The sequence below is a fragment of the Microtus pennsylvanicus genome, chromosome 3 (assembly GCF_037038515.1).
Source record: "Microtus pennsylvanicus isolate mMicPen1 chromosome 3, mMicPen1.hap1, whole genome shotgun sequence".
Lineage (NCBI taxonomy): Eukaryota > Metazoa > Chordata > Mammalia > Rodentia > Cricetidae > Microtus > Microtus pennsylvanicus.
The window spans coordinates 138,924,034-138,946,744 of NC_134581.1; the positions used below are offsets into that span (position 1 = coordinate 138,924,034).

The window sequence follows — 22,711 nt, forward strand, 5'->3', positions numbered from 1 at the left end:
CTGTCCCCGGAGGCGGCTCGAGCCGCCGCTCAGCAGCCTCGCCTTCGCCTTGCGCGTCTCCCGCCGCCCTCCCTTCCCCGGCTGGACTCCAGGGTCCGCTGGCCCGCAGCTCCGGGCAGGAAAGCGCTGCGATCGCGCACGGGGGCGGGAGGAGGCGGCCGGGTGCGGGGCGGCCGCGCTGGAGAGACGAGCGCGGAGACTCGGCCCCCTCGGCGCTCGCTCGCTGGCTCCCCGCCTCCTGCACTCCGCTCGCTCCCACCCCTTCCCGGCGTGATTGATCCGTCACGGGCGCCGCCGCCGCCGCGGCCGTTCTAAGCAAGCAGGAGCCAGAGCCGAGCCGGGGCCCGTGCCGGCGCCATTGCGCGGGAGCCGCGGGCAGAGCTCGGCGCCGGGCGGCGGGCCGGGCCAGGCCATGCGGGCCGAGTGAGCTGGCGCCCGCAGCCCGCGGCGCGGCATGGCTTCCCCGCCGAGCTCCGGGCAGCCCCGGCCGCCGCCGCCGCCGCCGCCCGCGCGCCTGCTGCTGCCCCTGCTGCTGTCACTGCTGCTGTCTTTGGCGCCCGGGGCCTGGGGCTGGGCGCGGGGTGCCCCCCGGCCGCCGCCCAGCAGCCCGCCGCTCTCCATCATGGGCCTCATGCCGCTCACCAAGGAGGTGGCCAAGGGCAGCATCGGGCGCGGCGTGCTCCCAGCAGTGGAGCTAGCCATCGAGCAGATCCGCAACGAGTCACTCCTGCGCCCCTACTTCCTGGACCTACGACTCTATGACACCGAGGTGAGTGTCCAGATGCCTGTGCCGTCGGGGCTGGGGGCGGTGAGGAAGGGGTGAAGCCGCGACTGTCCGATCCTCGCTGGCCGAGGGCACCGCGAACTGTCCCCACCAGGGTCCCACTGGGCTTGGCTGGTGCAGATGGGACCCTGATTTTTAAGAACCTTCCACCTCTGGGAGTGTGTGTGGGTGTGTGCAGAATGGGGTCTCTTTTGACCAGAGGAGTAGAGACGGTATAGGCTGGACCCCCAAAGGCCTGAGGTGGTTATCCCTGTCCAGGTGCTGCTCCTAGGGTCATGGGGTGCCAAGTGGGAAGAACAGGCACATTGACTATAAAATGGGCCAGCCACAACTGGACTGGCCACGGGGCCTGTTCCCAGACCCCAAGAAAACCAAGACGCTCTTTAGGGTCCAAAGGGCTCCGGGACCCTAAGGGCCTGAGCTCCCGGCAAGACTGGTCGTGTGGCGCGCGTCTACAGCTTAGACCTCGCGCGCCACGGGCAGTCTTGGGGCCGAAGGTTCTGCAGCGCTGCTGCTGGGATCTACCCAGCAATAGCCATAGCTCCAGTGGTTTTGGGAGACTCCCCTTCCCCCCTCCCTGCCTAAGGTTAGTTGCTCATAGAGTGGCCTGACAGGTCTTGCCCGGGACTCGTGGTGATGTCCGGCTGCGCTGCCACTTTTGTTCGGCAGCTGCAAGCACAGCAGAGCAGGTGTACACTTGAGGCGTCTGAGTCGTGGAAGCCTTGACTTGGAGTGTAGCAGAGGGTTCCCCTCTGGTCTCCTTCTCTGAGCAGAGCTAGAGAACCAAAACCTTTCCATCCCAAGGCCCCGTCTCACTCCCTCTGTCTAGGTTTCCAAAAAGCCTCAGCTCAGACCTTGACAGCCCACCCTGAGACTAGGACACAGAGAGGGCCTGAAAGAGCGATCAGTAGTGAGCACAAGGTCGGGTTTGCGAGTTTTTCCGGACCCAAGGAGCCTCTTCTCTTTGGTCGCAGCCTCGGGAGATGCGGCCTGAAGGGGGCAGTGATTTCCTTTACCGTAAGCTCTGTTTGCGCCTCTTGCTTCGCCCAGCACTGCCAAGGTGCAGCTTTGGGCCCTGGCTTCCCGGGCTCCTCTCCTGCGTGCCTCTGCTGGAGCCCCGGGACAGACCCCTTAGGGAAGGAGTATCCCCACTACGTGGTGTAACCTGGGTAGGGCTTCCTCCCCTGCCTGACCCCCTTTTTTTTATAACCCCAGGAAAAGAGCAGAATGTAGATTGTATCTCATTCCCCACCTCCCCCGCTTCACTGATGAAGCAGCCTGCTGTTCTGCTCTGTAAATAAAAGGTGAAAGAATCGGTGGCAGTTGGTGGCGGTGAGCGCAGGTTGCTGCAGGCAGAGAGGCGTCCTCTGCCTCAGGAAGAGGCACGCTGGGTGGCTGTGCAGGGCTAACCGTGTGTGAAATCACTTTCGAATGACGTTCCTGGCGCTCTCATATTTTACCTGAGCCTTTCAAGTTCTTTCGGGGTACTGGTCTGGTACACTCAAATAGAGAGTGCTGTTCATTTATATAGAGGCATATCTTGGCACTCTTTCCTGTGGCTTCCACACATAATTCTGGAAGGGACAAGGAAAGGCCGGTTCTTTGGAGAAAAAAACATCTGGGGACAGGGGAGCCCTGCTTGCATCCTGACTATGTCTTGTAGAATGTTTCAAAAGACTCCCTGAGAAGTTTCTTATGAATCCACTTATGGTAGCAGAGGGATGGGTGCTTGGTTGCAGGGTGTGGGCCAAAGCTTTCTTCTTTTTTTTTTTTTCAAGTGCATTTTGGTGACTTTCTATGTGAGATGGCCCAAAGTCAAGAGGATGCGGCAGAGGCACTTCAGTTGGTTGGGAACATTTAGGTGACAACAGGAGAGGAGCATGTGGCAGCCTAGTGTCAACTGAGCCTGACTTGGGGCTTTGGGGTTGAGCACTCAGAAATAGGTTATTCCCACCCCTACCCTGCCCACCTGTGACCTTGAACCGGGCACCTAATCTCTGATCTCTCTAAATGCAAGTGTCCATAGCTCAACAGTGGAGTGGTTAGACATCCTCTGTCGGGTGGCGTCCTGGGGCTGACAGAGAGATGCCGGCAGGCTCTATCCGCTGCCAGTGCTCTGTCTGGCAGGCCATAAGCACTCGATACATAAGTCTGCCTCCCTTCCTGCACTTTCATTTGGTGTGGATCCACCAGTAAGACGCTGTGGCTTTAGGGGGGATAACTCAGTCACTGCTAGCATATTAAGAATGCTTCTTTCTCCTGCTTGGTTTTCGGATCTTTAAGAGAGTCAGGGAGGCTACCACTAGAAAAGGGAATTCTGGCTGACAGTCAATGTATCATCTCTTGCAGGAGGTATCACATTTGGGAGAGTGCCCAGGGGCTATAATTACTTCCCCTGCCCCAAGTAAGCCCATCTTTAACATTTTTTTTCTGAGCCAGAGTGAAGGAAAAAAAAATCAGTGTGAGAACTTGCAGTAGATCCAGGGCAATCTGAAAGGTGTTCGTCATTTCAGAGTGAGAGATGGCTGTGTTTGTGGACTCTGAGAGCTGCCTTCACACTCGCTGGCTGGTCCCTTTTGTCAGAAGATGGGTGTAGTGGGCTAATCTTGCCTGACTTTGTTGACATTTGATGTTAGTAAATGGCCCCAATAGTTAATGCCACCACCTGTAAAAACGATGAAAGGTACAGTCAGTATGTTATCTCATCTCACAGGCCAGGTACCTCCTGTATGTGTTGATGTTGGTTGAGCCTCTCCTGTGATGAGTGAAACAGAACTTTCTGTTTTCCATTTTGCAATACTGTAGCCAAATCCCTTACCATTGAGCCATATCCCCAGCTCTCTTTCCACGTTTTCATTTTGAGATAGAGTTTCCACAAGCTGCCCAAGCTGGTCTTGAATTCACTCAGTAGCTCAGGCAGGCCTTGAACTTGTACCAACATCTCTAGTACCTGGTATTCCAAGCCTAGCCTAGAACTTTCAAGGCCTCTGTCAGTGCCGTGGTCATAACAGTGAGGCATCACAACAGATCATAGGACTGTCGGGCTTTTTCTTCTTTGGTGTGGCATTGGGTCACTTCAATAAACACTTGTTTATGGATTCCAGGAGAACATGCATAATAAAAACACAATCAAGGCACTGAAAGGGTAGATGAGAGGAAGTACCAGAAGCTATGTAGAGGCTTTAAAGATCCCACTTTAAGATAAAGCTGGGTGTAGCATTTGGAGTTTTGGATTCTTTGCTCTGAAAGCAGTCCAGATACAAAAGTGAGCTCAGTGGATTGCACTGCTTATGTTTATGATAAAAAGGATCTGAGTTCTCTGGTAGTCACATTAGTAAAAGAAAATAATCATCAAGGAATATGCCTAAAAGTAATGGTTGTGGGTCTAGTGTAATTAGTGCCTATTTTAGAAAAACTGACAGATATAGAAAAGCAGAAAGAAAATAATTGCCCATAATCTACCTTTACAAAAATTATTGCATCTAATAAGCAGGATTATTTATTCCATTTGCCAATGTTTACTGTGCTATATACCTGAGATTCTACTGCTTGTGCATTTTAATGTTTTCTTTCTTCAGCTGACATTAGCTCATGTGCATTCCCCATGTCTTCAAATCTATTTGTAAATATGATTTTTAGTAACTGTATGCTATTCTGTCCCATGCACACAAATTCGTTTATTTCTCCACTGTTGAATTTCTGATTTCTGACTAGTTACTGTTTAAAAAAAAATAAGCTGTAATCGAACAAAATCAAGTTCTGGAAACAAAGGCACAGAAGCCAAGTGTGCAGCTAGCTCTCAGGAAGCTCACTCTGATGGTGCAGGGATCCAGCTTAAAGGCCAGCACGTGCAAATGATTGACAGACGTGCCTTCTTACATGCCCTGATTGGCCAGCACACCTTCCAACATGCCCCTGCCTTGAATGGGTTTGCTAACTACCTCCTCTCTTGTGTGCTGTGCTTTTTTTTTTTTATGTGCACAGGAGTGCACATGTAGACGTCAGAGAACAACTTAAGAGACCCATTTGTGTTCTACTGTGTAGGTTCTGGAGATTGAACTCAGGTCACCAGGCTTTGTGACAAGTGTCCTTTCCTCTCAGCCATCTCGCTGGACCCCACGTTGTGTTGTATGAGGGACTCAGATGGTTGTAAGCTGTGTCTATGAACAGCAGAAAGAGGGCAGGGTGAGAGAACCCCCATCATCCTCAGCTCAGTCTAGAACATGAGAGTAGAGACAGCTGCACAACCGAGGGATGCACTGCACATTCTGGAATCGTGCTTCCAGAAGAGTGAGCGCTAACAGTATGTGAATTCTACCAATGCAGTCATTAATAAAAATAAAAACAGATAGATCTGAGTCTGGTGGCACAGGCTGCCGTCCCAGCTACTCAGGAGGATGTGGCAGGAAGAGCATACATTTAAGGCCTGCTTGGAATCCAGAGTGAATTCCAGAACAGCCTAAACAACTTAGTGTGACCTTGTCTCAAAATAAGTGTTTGCCCAGCATGTGTTAGGCTCCGGGTTCAATTCTATTGGGGTGGGGTGGGGGAGGAATGAACTGAGCCGGTTTAGGTTTGGCTTACATTGAGTGGTTATACTCCCACTGAGCAGCTTTTAGTGAGTTCCAGGCTTAAGACTCCTCTTGTAGAAACCCAGATTTTTGTAGTTCATATCACTGAACAAAACCTGGAGCGATCTGTGTTCGGGTATGTCTGTATCCAGAGGCACAGCGAGGTTTTTAAAAATGCCTTCCTCTCCGGGTCTTGGGTCTTGGCTCTGGTCCCTGGTTAGTTCACAGTGAGGCATGCTGTCCCGAGTGGTGGCAGATGGCCTCACACAACTGCAGCTTTGCACACTCTCAGGAAATCCAGCATGAATAATGGTGTCTTCCAAATGCTCCAACAGAGGTTCTAGACTTATAGCGTTGGCACAAACTGGGTCATGAGTTCATCCCCTAGGCAATCACACGGCATTGATGTGCCAGGTCGGTGCGACGTACTACCAGCCTGTTATGGAGAGAGAGAGAGAGAGAGAGAGAGAGAGAGAGAGAGAGAGAGAGAGAGAGAGAGAGAGGGAGAGGAGGTTAGCGGCACCCTATCTCAGGAATACAGAGTCAAGAGGAATTTGGACCTACTAGGAAATCAGAGCTGGATAAAGGGGTGTGCGTGTCAGGAGGGTCAGATAATGCTATCCATACATACTCTTGGCAGCTCTGTCCCCGACAGTGGGATGGAAAGAGGTCAGGTACCTCCCTGTACCTGCAGGCTCATGGGAAATGCAAAACTGACAAAAGCGACAACAGACTTGAGGACACTGAGAAAAAGCAATCATGGCTGTGCTTGGAGAGACTTCTGGAGGAGGGCTTGGATATGGTGAATGGAACACAGGCACAGAGAGCAGGGGCATAGCGGAAGTGGGGGCTGGGCCCAGGTAAGATTCTCAGGATTAAAGCATGGAGACAGCAAGGAGTGAGATGTGGCATCATCGGACAGGCCTTATGGGAAGAGAGGAAGCCCAGGAGTGGGCGTGGCTATCTTAAAGAAGGGTGGGATGTGAGGAGCCAGGCTTTAGTGATCTGGTAAGAAATCAGAGGCTGGCTGTGGATAGAGAAAGCCTGGAGACCTGGAAACTGTTGTATCATTTACCCAAGGAAGAAAGGCTGGGGTCTCAACAAGGGATGGAGAGGCAGAAGCAGAAGGAGGGGAGAGGGAAAGTGTGGCATGGAGACCTGGCTGAACAGGAGAGGTACAGAAAGGGACCCAGAGGAGGATATGTTCTTGACAGCTCTGTCCCTGGTAGAAGACAGGCAAGGATGGGACGGGGTCAGGTTGGTGACCTCCCTCTGCCTCTGCACCTCGACCTCTCACTTGATACCTGTTGAGTGAGGCTAGGCTCATGGTCAGGAGATTGGCATCTGCATGCTACTTCCCTATGTGGAGATCTGGCAAGCCCACTTGGCCACTGGAGGCAGCAAGAGGATAGCTCTTTGGTGGCATCTATACTCAGGGTGTAGTGAGTGCTAGCATTTTGTTGTTGCATGTTGTCACTGTGATTTTGGTACAGTGTGAGGATTCTTATGTTGAGAGCCGCTATAAGGAAGGAGAAATACACATATGGAAGCTTCAAACATGATGTCAACACAAGGCTCTGTTTTCCGACTCTGTTGTTGAGAAGGATGTTGGGGACAAAGGATGCAGACACTGAGGACTTCATTGGGTTCACTTTCCAGCACAGCTCTTGTTCTCTCTCATGTGACAGCCACATCCAACACACGTTCTACCTCTCGGGGCTGTAGCTGCTTGCAGACAGGGCCAGTCTGATTCTTGGGGGCTGGCAGAGCTGGGCATGCCGTGGGCCTGAGCGAATGATTGCCCAGTTGAACTATACCTGGATGAGTTGGGATCTTGTGGGATGATTTCCCTGGGCCACCACCCTGGGGCCTTTATCTTCTCATGTCAGGGTGTAAGCGACTTTAGGAACCAGAATTGTCTTCGCTACCAAGTTGGTACTATATTCTGAAGCTCCTACCACTACCAATTCCTGAGCCCCCATTCCCCAAATGGACCAACATCTTCATCATACCCATCCCTCACCAACTCCTCAGTCTGGAAAGGCACCCACAGACACACTGTCCCCAATTCCTTTAGAAAAGAGATAGGAGGGATTGATAAACCTGTTCAGTGCAAGTTTGATGTCGGGGTAGAGTTTCATGGGTCTTTGCCTTTAAAGGGGAGTTTTCATGCATTTGGCCCACCCTATTTAAAGGCACAGAGAACACATTATCCCACACAAAGGCCTGAGATCCTAGCAGGGAACTTAGGAGATGGTTGTTCAAGATGACCAATGGGAACAGTCCTGCTAAGCGAATACACACTCGGGAAGTATGTCTTCCGCTAGGGTGGACTGGGCAACACTGCAGTAACAAATGAGTCCTGGAATCTGCTGCATATTTAGCTCCAAGTCCTGTGTGTCAGAGACCCTTCGTGTTGACGCTCATAAGGGATATAGGCTGTTTTCGCGCTGCGTCAAGAAGAACCCTCAAGAAGGCACTGTGTGCGCTGGCATCTCATAGGTAGATTGGATTTTAGTCGTCTTCACTTGCAAGTAACATGTATGATTTCTGGTCCTTTATTTTAGACCAGACCAGAAACAGTTATTTCCCTCCTCTTAAATTCAAAGGAGTCTAGGAAATATAGAGGGGCACAGGGATGTCATGGGCATTTGCCATTTGGGGTCCTTCACGAAGGTGCTAAGGGGTAATTTATAGATGCCAGAGATCTCAGGTTATACCTGTGAGAGACGAAAGAACAGGCTTTGGGATGAGGGTAGAATAGCGAGGGCACAGATGGTGAGCCTGGCCAAAGTACATGATGTCCTTAGAAGCACATCGCTCTGCACACTGAATTTATACTAATAACAAAATTGAAGGCTCAGACCATGGCACTGTTCTCATACCTATGGAAAGAGGAGGCATGGAAGGACAGTTGAGTGGGAGGAGTTACAGACTCAGGAGCCACTCTCAGAAGTCTTGGGTAGACCAGTGGGGAGCTCTAAAGTCAAGGCTGTCTGCTTCAGATGGGGGTTCCATGCTGGGCCTGGAGAGTGGCTCTAGAATCTTCCTGGGAGGTTACGTGCTGACCTTGGGTTCCTACAAAGGTGTCAATCAGCACACCTCGTTGGGGCCACAACAAGGTCTGTTCCTGCCTTAGGGTTTTGATACCACACCCACCTGACGGGGAGAACCTTGCACCAGGTTCTGAGTGAGGCTCTGTGATGTCGTCCTCAATGAGAAGCAGGTACTGCACTCGGGAGCTTGCTGTGTCCCAGGCCTAAGCCACAGTCACATGTGGTGTGGTTCACCCATAACAGCCTGCAGAGGCTACAGTAGAACACCTTCTCCTGCTCGGCCATTCACAGCGTATCTGAGAGCAGAACCTGACTTCTCACCTCTCAGTGCTTTGATTCCAGGAAGGTGAGAGCAGGAACAGGCAGAGCTGCCCAAGAAGCACAAGCCTTGGATCTGCTGCTCTGCTCACTTCTTCCTTGTGGTTATGTACCAACAGGCCTGGCTGGGAAGCTGGTGAAATGCCTCCCTCTGGTTACCTGACCATCTAGGGATGCACAAGTGTGCCAGTCTGAGAAGATAGGAGGAGGAGTCCTAGACAGGGCCTGTGAGCTGGGTCCTGCTGGACCATCAGTGCCTGACCTTGTTGGCAAGTCCTCTCTGCTATCTGTGACCGGCAGCTTGGACTGAGCCTCTCTGAACTATCTTAGCACCGAAAGCTCCACATTCCCCACCCTGGTATCATCTCAGGTCTGGGGTCTATAGAACAGGAGCTCCAAAAATATCCATGAAACAAGCAAACAGGTCTCTATAAACCTGGTTCCAGCTCCCTGGTTCTAGGATTCATGAGTGCCAGTGCAATAAGTTGGAGGTAAACTTTGGGTGTCATACATTGGGGAGAGCTTCCTGATCAGTCTCCATATTCTTCAGGGGTCGTGGGGAGAGGAAAGGACATGTGTAGGATGTTCCAACAGGGGATGACAGGCCAAGCTAATGTTACCCTCCTTTCCCCTGAAGAACACACACACGTAGCATCCTTTAATGCCCAGCCCAACCTGGGGCAGGGGAATCTGCCTGGATTGTAGAGAAGTTCTCTGGTTTTGGTTTATTAGAGCAATACTTCAAAGAAGACTTAGGAGCTGGGTTCTGATACCCTGAGCACACTTCCAGAGACCACACTGTGCCAATGGAGGTGGGGCCGGGCTCTGGTCCCAGGAGACATTGTAAGAACGAAGCCAAATCATCAGTCTGGGTGAGTCAGGTGGTCTCGTGCCAAGCCTGGGCACCCCCTGAATAGCAAGACTTCTTCCAGGTGCCAAGCCTCTGCTCTGTGCCTCTGTGTGGTCAGTACTGACTCAGAAACCGAGGGAGCAGGGTTAGGAAGCCATCATTTCCCTGATGCTGGTGATGAATCTGGACGCCACTAAATAAGCAAATCTGTTAAGACCATGTGCAAACAAAAGTCAGGTAGTTATGAGATGATTTTGAACCAGAACATTCTTATCTAAGTAAAACGTGTGACCGTTGTGATGCTGTTTGGACAGACTGGGGGTTCTTTTGCCAGCTTTTACTTTCCTGCTGTCTTGGAGTGTGCTGTGCCGCTGAAGGATGAGGCATCATTGTTGTCTGGAAAATTAGTAGACCCAAGGTAGAGAGTGAGTGGAGTGATCCATCTTCGTAGGTGCCTGGAGGGCCAGTTGCTGGATAGGGCAAGACCTGTCTCCCGCCACTTAGCATCTCTTGGGTCAGGGTTCTGATGAAATCTAGCCAGCAGCGGCTCTGGGGAGTCACACATTACTGCTGTTCCTGGGCAGTGGGGTCGGGAAGGGCACAGAGAAAACGATATTGTCACACTCTGCTCAAGATCCCCTTGACTTGGTTCAGAGGGAGCTGATTCTGAAAGCAGGAGCCACACTTACAATAATCAGCGCTGTGTCCTCCAAAGAAAACCGCCTGCTTCTGGAGCTAGCCTGTCACCGAAACTTCTATGTGAAGGCCCAGAGTGGCTTCCAGGACCTGATGTCTCACTCTACAGCATGTGACCAGAGCCCACGATGATGGCCCCTTTAGCCAGGACTGGAGGATGCCTTGACTTGGGTGGGAGAACCGGTCCCCATCTCCCTCCTGTAAACTGGGGCCCAATGGACCCTTCTAGATCCTTGGAGGACTCGGAATTTTAGGAAGGTTAGGAGACCGTCACAGAGCTTCTGCTGTCACTGTCATAGACCAAGGACAAGGAGAGGGGTGATGTAGGGCAAGAAGGACACCCCTTTTCCTTGTACTTCTCGCCTGTTGGTACTGTGGGGAGTGCTGCCTCTGTTACTCACTGAGCTGTCAGTCTCTTGAGGAGAAGGCTGTTCCTGCTCACATCTCACAGATGAGAAGAGCAAGGTGAAGAGATTCATTTCATGCAGGTAGCCAGAAAGGAGCTGAGATTTGAGCTGCGCACAGATGCCCACATATATCATCCTGTGCCATTGCGCTCCCCCCACCCAACCAGATCAGTTTTGATTTTTTTGTTTCAGATGATAGGTTGTTTTCCCTGGTGAATTTCACTCCCAACTGCTTGTTCTCCCTCTAGTTCATCTCCATCCTCCCTGCCCCCTAACCAGCCCACTTAGCCACAGCCCCCAGCTCCTCACTCTTTGGCTCACTGAGTCTATCTATCTACACATCTGGTTCACGCACATCCTCTCTCTGTTCCCTTGCACCTGGAGAGCTTGCCTCTTGGGGGAACTTGTCACCTCCCATTGTGTTTACTTCGGTGCCAGGATTTGTGCCTCCTGTTAGACTCAGCTCATCTCCAGGGCAACAGTGGTGCCTCCTGTCTGTAACTGGGATCACCCTCCTAAGCACAGCTAGGGTCAAGGCCTGAGTGAGGATGGAGCACGCATAGATGGACCAGAAGCAGCTGGTCCTTATAAGGCGTGCGGAGAAGGAAGTGGACCAGGAATGGCTCCCTGTGCATGAGCAGCAGGGTGGCACAGGCTGCCCTTTACTGGCTTCTACACCCCAGCATCAGCACCACTGCTTACCCAGCTTTCCTGTGCTATACCCTGAAGGGATGCCCTATTGCTCTGGGACTGGCAGCCAGACTTCCCCCATGGCCTTGGAGGCCCTCCAGGGTCAGCTCTATCAACTCCCAGAGCCAATGCAGACCACCGTCCCATCTTCCTCTGGGCCCAGCCATGTGGTCCTTTGTGCCTCCTGGATGAACATGCTCATCCTGGCACAGGGCCTCGGCACAAAAGCTGCCGTTGTCGGCAATGCCTCAGCCACCTTTCTTCCTCCATTGGGGCCTAGCTTGAGCATTTCCCGAATCCTCTAAGAATTATGGCTGTTCCTTGCTGGTGCGTGTACACTTGTATTTGCCACTTGTTGGGTTAGTCAATCAATGTTGGTCTGTTTTTGCTCTTCCAGAGGGTGAGAACTGGTCTGTTTTAGCTCCCTTCAGTGTCCAGCGTAGTTTCTTGCACACAAAAGATACTCAGGAAATACTTGCCGAGTGAATGGGGGCCAGCTGAAGGCTTGGAGGGAGGCTGATTAAGAAGTTTATAATGACTTGCTAGGGCTGAAGGGAGACAAGCAGCCAGTATGAAGAGTTATTCAGAGCAGGCAACCTGTGTAGTATGCCCCGCTCGGTCCCTGAGCCTCTGTGTTCTGTCTGTGAAATGGGGGTGAAACGCACAGGGCCATTGTGAGGGTTGACAGGGACTCTTCGTTGAAGCATTGAGCATGGGGGGACCTCATCCCGGAGCATCGATTATAATGCCTCTGAAAATGTGAACTGCTGTAGTTGCAAAACACTTTGTTCTCGTTCAGTGAGGCTGCGTTTGAGACTGTAGGGGGTCTGTGACCTGGGTCTGAACATTATGGTTGGAGGTGAAATTGCTGGCGAGACTCTGGAAGCTCAGTGGTGTCTCCCGCCTAGGCGCGGAGTCTGTCATCTCCAGCGAGGTCCCTACATTTCTGTCTTGTGGAGGCTTGTGGCTGTCTCCTACTCCCCTCTCCCCTAGCGGAGAGCTTGCCCAGCCCACGAAGGCAGGTCTGGCACCTGTTTTCCACCTGAGGGATCCTAGCACCCAGGTTCGAGCCTGCAGGTGGCCAGGAACATTTGTGTGTGACTGAAGCCTCTGCCTGGGCACCTAGCATGGCCCTTGGCATGCTGCTGCTGCTGAGCAAATGTGTTCTGTGTGAGTGGTGTTAAGCACATTGCTAAAGCAACGCTTGAGGGTAAACTCACAGCTGAGCCTGCTAATGGAGAAAGGTGTTAGGAGGTGTTCGCAGAGAGCAGATTGCTGGGTCTGAGGCTCGGGATAGGTGATCTGCTGTCCTGGCTGGAGAAGACACATTTCTTTAGCATCCAGAGGCAAATTGTTTAGGTCAGGGTAGTTTAGTGGGTGGCGCTCTGGATGTACCGAGAGTCACCTGACCCATTGTTCTCTGGTGATGGTCTTGAACTAGTGGCTGGACTTCTCTATGCTTTGAGTCTGTCATCTGTAAAGGAAAATAGTTGTGCTGTCCTTAGTTCTTCATAGAGTTACTGTAGAGGAGAGGGGGTGCTGGGGACAAAGGCCATCACACCTGTAATCCGAGCTCTGAGCAGGTTGAGGCAGGAGGATGTCAGGAGTTTGATGTCAGTGTGGGCTACAGAGTAAGACTCTGTCTCCATCAAAACAAAACAGTTGAAAACAAACACAAACAAACAAACAAACAAACAAACAAAGCTTCAGGGCTGGAGAGATGGCTCAGTGACTGCTTTCGCAAGGACCTAGGTTTGTTTTCTGGTACTCAGTAATAGCTTACAACCAACTCTAGTTTCCATGGATACGATGCCCTCTTCTGGGCACTGCACACATGTGGTACACATATGTACATGTAGGCAAAACACCCATACACATATTAAGTAAAAACAACACTTTTATTTATTTATTTGTTTGTTTTTTTGAGATAGGGTTTCCCAGTGTAATCTTAGTTGTCCTGGAACTCATTCTGTAGCCAGGCTGCTGCCTGCCTCTGCCTCCCAAGTGCTGGGATGTGGCCCTCAAGACCCAGTGGAATAATTTTTTAAAAAGGAAAAGCTTCAAAGAGTCATGAGAACTCACAGCTGTAAGATGCACCTGAATCTTATCTACAAAGATAGACTGATTTAGCGTTCTCTCAGAGTCACAAGGTGTTTGAAACATCTTTTTTTTGTTGTTCTAGTTGAGACAGAGTCTAGATGTATAGCTCTGGACGATCTGTAACGCTTCCTATGTAGACCAGGCTAGCCTGAAACTTGCAGCAATCCTCTTGCCTCTGTCTTCTGAGTGCCTGAGCTGCAGGCACGTACCACCATGCTCAGCCCCCAAGAACATCTTCATAAAGACACAGGGATGCCATGGCCACTCAAGCTGGATGCGTCGTTAGCTTCAGTGCTACCTTGGTACGGAGCTAGGGGCCTCTACCTCACGACGAGAGGGAGACGAGGTTGGGGGAATATTTTCTTTGAAGGGACACGTGTACGGAGGAGAGGTGACTCACAGCAGGTGACCTGTGAGCTGGCCTTGAAGGAGAGAGAGCAGTCAGAGACATATTGGAGGAAAGAACTAGCGGGCCAAGACCAGGAGGAAGGACTTCAGGAGACTCCTGTGAGGGCTATTCAGACGTGGCTGCCCCTAGTGATATCAGCTGTGGGAAAGACCTAGAAGGCCATTATCCTTGGGCCACGGGCGTTGAAAGCACTTGTTTAACCAGGCAGGGCTCACCTAGGGCTTCCTCAGTGTCCCGGTTTAGTGTTGGCAGCAAAGAGGCTTCTTTCTGGGACACACACCCTTGTCACCTGGAAGCGGGGCAAGTAACCTTCAGGAACATTACAAAGCTTAGGGCCCAGGGGAAGAAGGACGGGTTAGACAGACTTGGGGTTTGACTCAGGCTCTACCTGCCATGTTTATGAACAGGCCCTGTGACTTGCAAACCCCGTAACTTACTCATACTGCTTCTCTAGCAGCAGGGGGATGAATAGTTATTAAGAGGCTAGGAGAGACGGATCCAGGCACAACCAGTCATGCCTGGAAAATACTGAATGGGTGCAGGACCAGCCTTATTTGATGCGGAGAGAGTCTGTCGGGGAACATTCTAATTTGAACAATGGAAAAATGACTCAAGGCCTGAAGAGGGCCCAGGAGTGAAGTTAAGCTTACTCGAAGCTGGGTCTGTAGGTGGACAGAATGGAGGCAATGAGCTTCAAACTTCTCTTAATGGCTTTCTTGATGAAGGAAGCAGGGGAGCATGGCCCAGGCTAGAGTAAATGTGGACAAAAGCCACACGAAGACAGGTTGCCAGGCCTGGCTGTGAGTCTGAAGGCAGAGGCTGTCATCGACTTCCGGGACTGTTCCTCCTGTCGGGCTGGTGGGCAGCCAGGCTGGCATCGCAAGAGGCCTCCCTCCAAGATGGGGGGGGTGAAGGGAGTGGGGGAACAATCCCCAGCGCCTGTCTCTGTTAACATGGGTGTGGTGGGAGATGTGTGCAGGAGCTTCCACTCCTGTGACTCCTCTGTGGGAGTAGAGCCTGGGTTTAGAGACAGCAGAGCCGCTGGGGCCCGCTGTCATTTTGGATTCTTGTGATTAATCAGCCCGCCTGGGAAGGATGGAGTCCTGGCTCCCCAGCTGGGGCGACGGATGGTTTTGCTTTTGAGAACTGCCAAGTTCCAGCCCTGCCACAGCCTGCCTCAGATTGCTTCTTCTCCGGGCAGAGAATGATGAGCCATTTGGAAAATGCATTTGGAAGGAAGAGATTCTGAGCCGTGCAATACAGTGGTTCTCACACAGCACTGATAAAGAAGTTGATGGATAAAGACTAAATTGGATTTTTACCAAAAAAGACTCAGTGCTGGGTGTTTAGTGAAAGAGAGTTATAATGGCTTAGGGGAGCTGTGGGCAAGGGAGGGCTGCGTTCAGAATCCAGGCCTGGGGCTGGGAACACTTGGTCCCATGCTCTAATTTTGGTGGGGTTTTGCCTCAGTTTCCATAGCCATGAAAGGGAAAGGCAGTTTCTAAATGATTCGTTTTCCCAGAATTGGGGATGGACCCTAGACCTCATTTATGGGAGGCAGATATCTTACCACTAGGCTATATCCTCCTCTGACTTTAAACACAAACAAGCAAAAAGCTTTAAAAATTTTGAGATACGTCTAAGTCGCACAAACTGGCCATGAATTTGTGATCCTCCTGTCTTATCGTTCCAAGTAGCTGGGATTTCAGGCCCATGCTACCGTGCCTGGTTCTAGGTTATCTTCTGCTTGACTGTAGCAACCCCAAAAGCCTTTCATGACAAAAGCCAGGCCACAGCATCGCTGTGAGGGCCCCACCGTGCAGCACCCACCTCTGTGCGAGGCAGGGACCCTGCAAGTTGCAGGGGAAACGGCACAGTGGAGATAATAGGGCCTAAGTAGGCCTCATTTCAGTTTTAAGAAGAAATAGGACAGGAGATGTCAAGATTGTGCCATTATTCTTGTTTTTAAGTCGGAATTTACCTTTTAGGGAAGAAAATGGGCAGTTGGAGTCTTTTATCCTGTAAAAGGCAGAAGTCAGGAGTCAGCACAGATTTAAGGTCAACAGAACAAACAAATGTTCCATCCCAGGAAGGTTTTTGTGGGTGGCTCAGATGTAGGAGAAGGAGGTTTAGCAGGGGCAGTGGTGCACGCCTGTGATCCTGCCACTTAGGAGGCTGAAACCAGAGGCTGCTGAGCTCAAGGCCAGCCTGGTCTGTTTCGAGAAAAACTTGTCTCAAAACAACGAGCAAGCAAGTCAACAAAAAAGTTTAGGAGTTTGAGGCATTTCGTGATGGACTTTAATTGCATAGTGGCGGTCGAGTGGTACCCGAAAGCCTAGCATTTTGAGTCTCAGAGACAAGCTACCTGGGATTGCGAGACTGAGGGAAGTGGTCCTGCCCCTGTGTAGGTGCGGTGATGGCTGTCTCTGGTGCAGGTCTTCTTGCTTGAAGCCAAACACTGTCCTCCAGAAACCCGGGATATGGCCATCCTGGCAACTGTGACCCAGCACAGGAGTGGGCAGACCCTTGCCTGTGTGAAGTGACGACATTCCGGCTGTCCACTCCCCAGTCCTTCCAGTCACCTGAGCCTTCAATCTTAGCCCCTGCTCCAGGCAGGAAATAGACTATTCCCACCCCTCTCTCTGAAACTGGGACAGCATCAGCATCCAGCCTGCACTGGCCTCCTTCCCACCATGCTTTGCACACCCCATAAGCACCAGTGCTCTTAGTGTTTGGCCACATAGCCAGACAATGCCCTTCTCTGGTACGTCATTCCCTGCTGTCTGTAGAGGGTTGGCCATGCTCCCATAGGTTGTTAGGAAACTTGATCACTTGTAAGTCCCACGCATGCATGCTCAGAGTGGGGATGGGACCTTCAAATGTAAAAGTGAGAATCCCTGGGCTTCCTCTGAGTTCATGAAGAGCAAGGTATATATATAGAGCTGACCTTGCTTGCTGCATTGAGCAATGGCTAAATTGGGTAGGTAAGGTGAGTTGGGACCTAGGGACTATATAGATTCTGTGAAGGTTACTTTGCAAAAATCTCAGTGACTTCGTTGGGCGCCAGATGAAGGCGTAAGTAATAAACAATCGCACACCAGTTTGGAAATATGATTAATAGGGTGGTATTTATTTAAAGGGGAAAAACTTACAGATCACCGTCCCAAACAACAGCCCTCTGCGCAATCAGGAAGGAGTCTAGTTGCTGGAAACGGAGTAGGAAGCAAAGAGAGCTTGAGGAGGGAAGTGACCGCTTTTTTTAAAAGAGAGAGACCACGCCCCAATGGGCTGGTATCTCAGCAGCTATTGGCTGGAGGAGCGGAAGGACCTCCCGCAACACCTCCCCCTTTTGTTTAAATAAGAGAGTTCTAAACCTACTACGAAATTATATACAATAAGTACAAATATCCTATTCTAACTAGCTTAGGTCTTGTGATGGACCATTTAGGGACTCTTGCTGATTCTTGGACTCTTCAGGTCAGAAGATGTTAAGCTGCAAGTGTTCAGTAGAGATTGTCCATAAGGACTCTGAGTCTCACCTGATCCTTTAAGGTTTGTGTGTGTGTCTCTTGTGTGTGTGTGTGTGTGTTTAGCTAGCCAGATTTCGCTACTAAATCGCTAAGCTTGCAGGATTAGCATTGCAGATGTCAGAGCTAGAAAACAAATTTCCTCTTCTTTTGTTTGCCTCATTTCTCAAGATTCTTTTCTTACTGTGTGATGTATTATCTACCGCTTGGCCCCAGAAGCCAACTGTGTAAGGACAAGAAGAAGTCAATGAGCCTTAGGGGACTGAGAAGAGTCCCAGCCACTTGTGACCCAGGCATTCTAAGAGAACCTCTTCCACTGACCTTGAATTCCTTGAAGGCCCTCCCCCTCCCCTTCCGCAGTGACTGAGAGACCACTGTGGACCAGCACTAGCTGATGCTGGTGTCATCAGGCCCAGTCCTCATCCCTGGAGTATATGGGCCAGTTCCTCCTGTACCATTCATAGATGACAGGTGTCCAGGGTCTATGGGATGGAGTCTCAGGATGTCAATCAGGATGTCTAGTTAGTTACCCTGAGGTGGGCAGCTGTGGCGTCAGGAGCTGAAGGGCTGTGTGTGAATCTTGAGCACCGTGCTGAGCAGTGAGAAAGCACAGACAGTATCCAATCATCCAGCTCTCAGCTGCTTGGAGCGCTCTCCACTTCAGCCTTGACCTTTGCCCAAGAGTCTGCTAAGTCAGTGTGTGGCGGATTCCCACCATTCATAATGAGTCAGGTTCTTCCACACCTCCTCAGTGTGTCCCTCACGTCTGTAATCTCAGCTCACTGGAAGTAGAGGGAAGAGGATCAGAAGTTCAAGGTCACCCTAGTCAGAGTTTAGACCCTGTATCAGAGGGGTGGGGAGATGGAGGAGGAGGAGAAAGGAGATGGAAAGAGAAGCATGGAGTCAGGCAGTAGCCTAACATGGGAGAAATAGATCAGACTGAGGATTGTGGCCATCAGAGGAGAGAGGCCTCTGTGCAGAACTGGCCTCAATTTGAATGGAACAAGGTCATAGCCCCAGAGCAGGGTGGGAGTTGAGAGATGGGAAATCACTAAGAGGAAATATCAGGAGTGGGGAATTCTTGACCTTCTTGCTTCTACTTCCAGAGTGCTTGGATCATAGATGTGTGGCACCGTGCCCAGATTATATAACGCTGGGGACTAAACTCAGGGCTGCATACATCTAGGTTAGCACTCTACTGAGCTGCAACCTCAGCCCCCATGCTCTGCTTTAACAGCTGGCAGTGAAACATCGTGTAGGACAGGAGGGAAGGAAACCATGCCAACCACAGAGAAGGGACAAAGTTAGATGTGCATGGAAGGAGCATTTCTCTTCTTTGGAAGCTGTGAACCACCCAAGGATGCAACCTGAGCTCAGAGTTAGAGGCAGAGAGTAGGGGAGAAGTGGCCAGGAGAACTTTGGAGATGCTTTCTCCCATCCACCCCCAATCTGATAGGCTGTGAAGGTGGCAGAAAGGAAGACAGCTAAGAGCTGCAGGCCCATGGGGGACCCTTCACCCATGAGACTGGGAGCCCCAGAGGAGAGGCAGTAACTGCTAAAGAAATCCAGGGCTGGGTAGTAACTAAAGTAAGACAAAAGCACTTCTGACTTATGGTCTATGGCTACAGGGGCAAAGATACCTCAGCATGGAACCTGGCTCTGTCCAGGACATGGACAGAGACTCCAGTGGGGACCAGTGGGGATTCATAGGCAAGGGACTGGCTGAGGGTCTGGGGATGTTACTAAGAGGGAACATCCATGGGGCTGTGACTAAGCTGACCAGTTAGGATGCTAACAAGGCAGGCTAGGTGAGCAGACAATGTGTAGGGATGATACAGGAAGAGGGGTGGACAGAAGGTGATGGGAAGCTTTCTCAGAATATTGGCAATTGATTACAGTAAACCTGGGAAATACAATTTTGACAGACTTCAAAGCCCTAAGGCCCAGTGGAGAAGAATACTCAGATGTGGATGACTTGAATATGGTCAAGGAGGCCTTTTGCCTGGACAGATGGGAGAATCTAAATAGAATCCTTGCCCATAAGGACCTCAGAGGCAGTTTAGAGACAGGGTGGTGATGCAGTTCCTAGCCTGGAGGAAGACACTGATTTTAGTCTTTGAGGCAGGGAATTCAAACAGAGACCACTATGGAGACAAAACAGAGCTACCAAAAGATACTTTGCCAGGGCAGGTGGACTCTACCAGAAGCTGAGTTATTGGAGAGCATCACTCACATGTTTGGGTTTGATCTTTGAAGGCAGACCTGCATGCCATCTTGGCATCATGAGTCCCTTTCCAGAACAAGGATCAATCACATAAGAATGGGTGTCCTCAAGACCCAGCAATACCACTTTTGGGTATATACCCAAAAGATGCTCAATTGTATCACAATGATGTGTGCTCAACTATGTTCATAGCAGCATTGTTTGTCATAGCCAGAACCTAGAAACAACCTAAATGCCCCTCAACCAAAGAATAGATAAGGAGAATATGGTACATTTACACAATGGAGTACTACACAGCAGAAAAATGACATCTTGAAATTTGTGGGAAAATGGATGGAGCTAGAAAACATCATATTGAGTGAGGTAACCCAGAAAGACAAATATCATATGTACTCACTCACAAGTGGTTTATAGACATAAAGCAAAGAAAAACCAGCCTACAATTCACAATCCCAGAAAACCTAGACAACAAAGAGGACCCTAAGAGAGACATACATAGATCTAATCTACATGGGAAGTAGAAAAAGACAAGATCTCCTGAGTAAATTGGGAGCATGGGAACCATGGGGGAGGGTAGAAGGGGAGGGGAGAGGATGGGAGGGGAGCAGGGGAAAATATATAACTCAATAAACACAATAAAAAAGAATGGCAGGGTGTCATTATAGTGGCTCTCTGGAGACATTTGCCAAGACCATACTATGGGTCATTGTGTATCTACTTTGGACATTCCCTAGTCAGAAAAGGAAGCACACTTGTATGATATCACTTGCATATTTGCAAAGCCATCTAGGCTGGGGATGGCTCAAGGATAAAGTACCTGCTATGTGAAATGAGTTTCCCAGAACCCATGTAATAACAGATTTGGTAGCATACCTGTAATCCCAACATTATACAGGAGCAGGGAAGACAGGAGGAGCAGCTAGCCTGGCATATACAGTGGTGAATATGAGGCCACGTATCTAGGATGATGATACTGAGGACCAGTATCAAGGTTGCCATCCGACCTGTGTCCCTGGGCTCTGGTACATATGCCCTCATGCATGCACATGAGCACAGAACTGCCTGCACATTCCCACCCCACCCCAACACGGATAAACAAAAAGAAAACGAAAAACAAAATCCCGATACTAAGTGAGTTGTGTTGGTTAGTTTCTGTCAGCTTGACACAAACTGAGTCACCTGGGAAGAGGGAACAACAATTAAGGAATCTCCATTAGATTGGTTTGAGGGCATTTTTTTGACTTGGTTAATGATTGGTGTGGGAGGGCCCAGGCCACTGTGAGTGATGCCACCCCTGGGCAGGTAGTCCTGGGATGTATAAGAAAGCTAGCTGGACAGTCCTTTAGCAGTGTTCCTTCACGGTCTCTGCTTCAGTTCCGACTTCCAGGTTCCTGCCTTAGGCTGCTGCCTTGGGTTCCTTCAGTGATGGACAGGGATGGGGAAGGATAAGTCAAGGAAACGCTGCCCTTCCCCACACTGGTTTTTGTCTTGGTGTTTTGTTATAGCAACAGAAAAGCTAGCCAGGACGCTTGTAGTTTCACACTTGGGGAATTTGCATTTAGAAAGCTAATTTATGATTTCACCTTATAGACGTAGCCTGTGTTTATTATACAGAATTAGGAAGGCGCACATAAAAAGAAGAAAGCACAAATCACGCATAACCCCGCTCTCTCACACATGCCTGCTGATGTCACATTGCTATCATCGTGCATTTAGAAACACAAATCCCGCTCATCTGCTGCCCGCTGCATCTAATCTCCCCCACATTGGTTTTTTTTTAGGGGGGGGTCTGTTTTTAAACATGGCAAAATATGCTCTCACCCCACACTTTAATTCTTTGTCAAGAGCCTTCTAGGCCTTTTAGGAGTCCTTTGCACATGTGTACAAGACTTCCCACTATTCCACTAGGCTGTTGTTTTATTTGAATAATCAGTTGTTGACTATGTGAGTGACTTGTAGTTGTGGGAGTGTGTTTGTGCATGAGTGTGTATGCACATGAGTGTGTGTGTGTGTGTGTGTGTGTGTGTGTGTGTGTGCGTGCATGCACATATGGTCTTAAATGGTGCTGCAGCACATGGCCTTCAAAGTATGTCTGCTTCCCAGAGATCGGTTTCTCTCTTTTTCAATCTTAAAAAGATTATTTGTGTCTTTATTTAATTTTATCTGTATGTGTGCCTGCATGTGTGTCTGTGCACCATGTGTGTACAGGTGTCGATGGGGGTCAGAGGAGAGTGTCAGATCTCCTGAAGCTGGAGTTGTGAGCTACCTGATGTGAGTGCTGGGAACCAAATCTTGGTCCTTTGCAAGAGCAGCAAGTGCTCTTAACCGATGAGCCATCTTTTCCACCTCTGATATTTGTTTCTTAGGTTTTAGTCTTGGATAGAACAAAGAGGATGGGAGACTGGTGCCTTTTGATGAATCCTTATCTCTGGCATTATGGCTCAAGATGCACCATCCCCTGTAATAGTTTTTATTCCTCTTTCAAGATAAAACTGTGAGGCTTGGGAAGTGCTGGCAATTACCCCAAGCCTCAGAACTGGGAGGTGACAGGAGGGAAGAAGCCCACACACAGAGCCACCTGCAGGTCCCTGCAGTGGTATCCTGCCCTAGATGTCCTGTCTAGGTGGATAGCCAATGATAGGTGGGGGGACCCCTTTGCTGGAGCCCCTGACTGGGAATTAGCACTAAATAAAAATTAAATCAAATGCCTTACCCCTTGGATAGTTAATAAATTTTGATTTGCATTTCTTTGTTAGTAAGGTTGGGCTAGGAATATGGCTTAGCAGTGGAACATTTGCTGAACATGCATGAGGCCCTTGGGTTCCATTCTCCGCACTGAAAAATAAAAGTTGAATGTATTTAGATGTTTAATGAGCCCTTTCGTTTTTGTGAATGGACTTGTCATAGCTCTTGCCTATTTTTATGAATATGCAGTACTTTCTGCTACTGATTTGTGAACTGCATTAGAGGCACGTGGTCCCTGTCCCATGCCGGCGGTAAATGTGCTTCCAGTTTTTACTCCTGCCTCTTAGTTTTCTACTCCTTTCAACATAGGAGATCCTTAAATTTCATACAAGAT

At 50.1% G+C, this 22,711-nt stretch overlaps 1 protein-coding gene across 1 annotated transcript in view; it reads left to right on the forward strand.

Annotated features, from left to right (window-relative positions):
• The first annotated feature begins 307 nt into the window (after nt 1-307).
• Nucleotides 308-22,711, forward strand: part of Gabbr2 (gamma-aminobutyric acid type B receptor subunit 2) — a 356,062-nt gene continuing 333,658 nt past the window's right edge. The window contains exon 1 of the mRNA XM_075967260.1: nt 308-769. Within this exon, the coding sequence (XP_075823375.1) occupies nt 455-769 (315 nt within the window). The 5' untranslated portion in view covers nt 308-454. The remainder of the gene's footprint in view (nt 770-22,711) is intronic.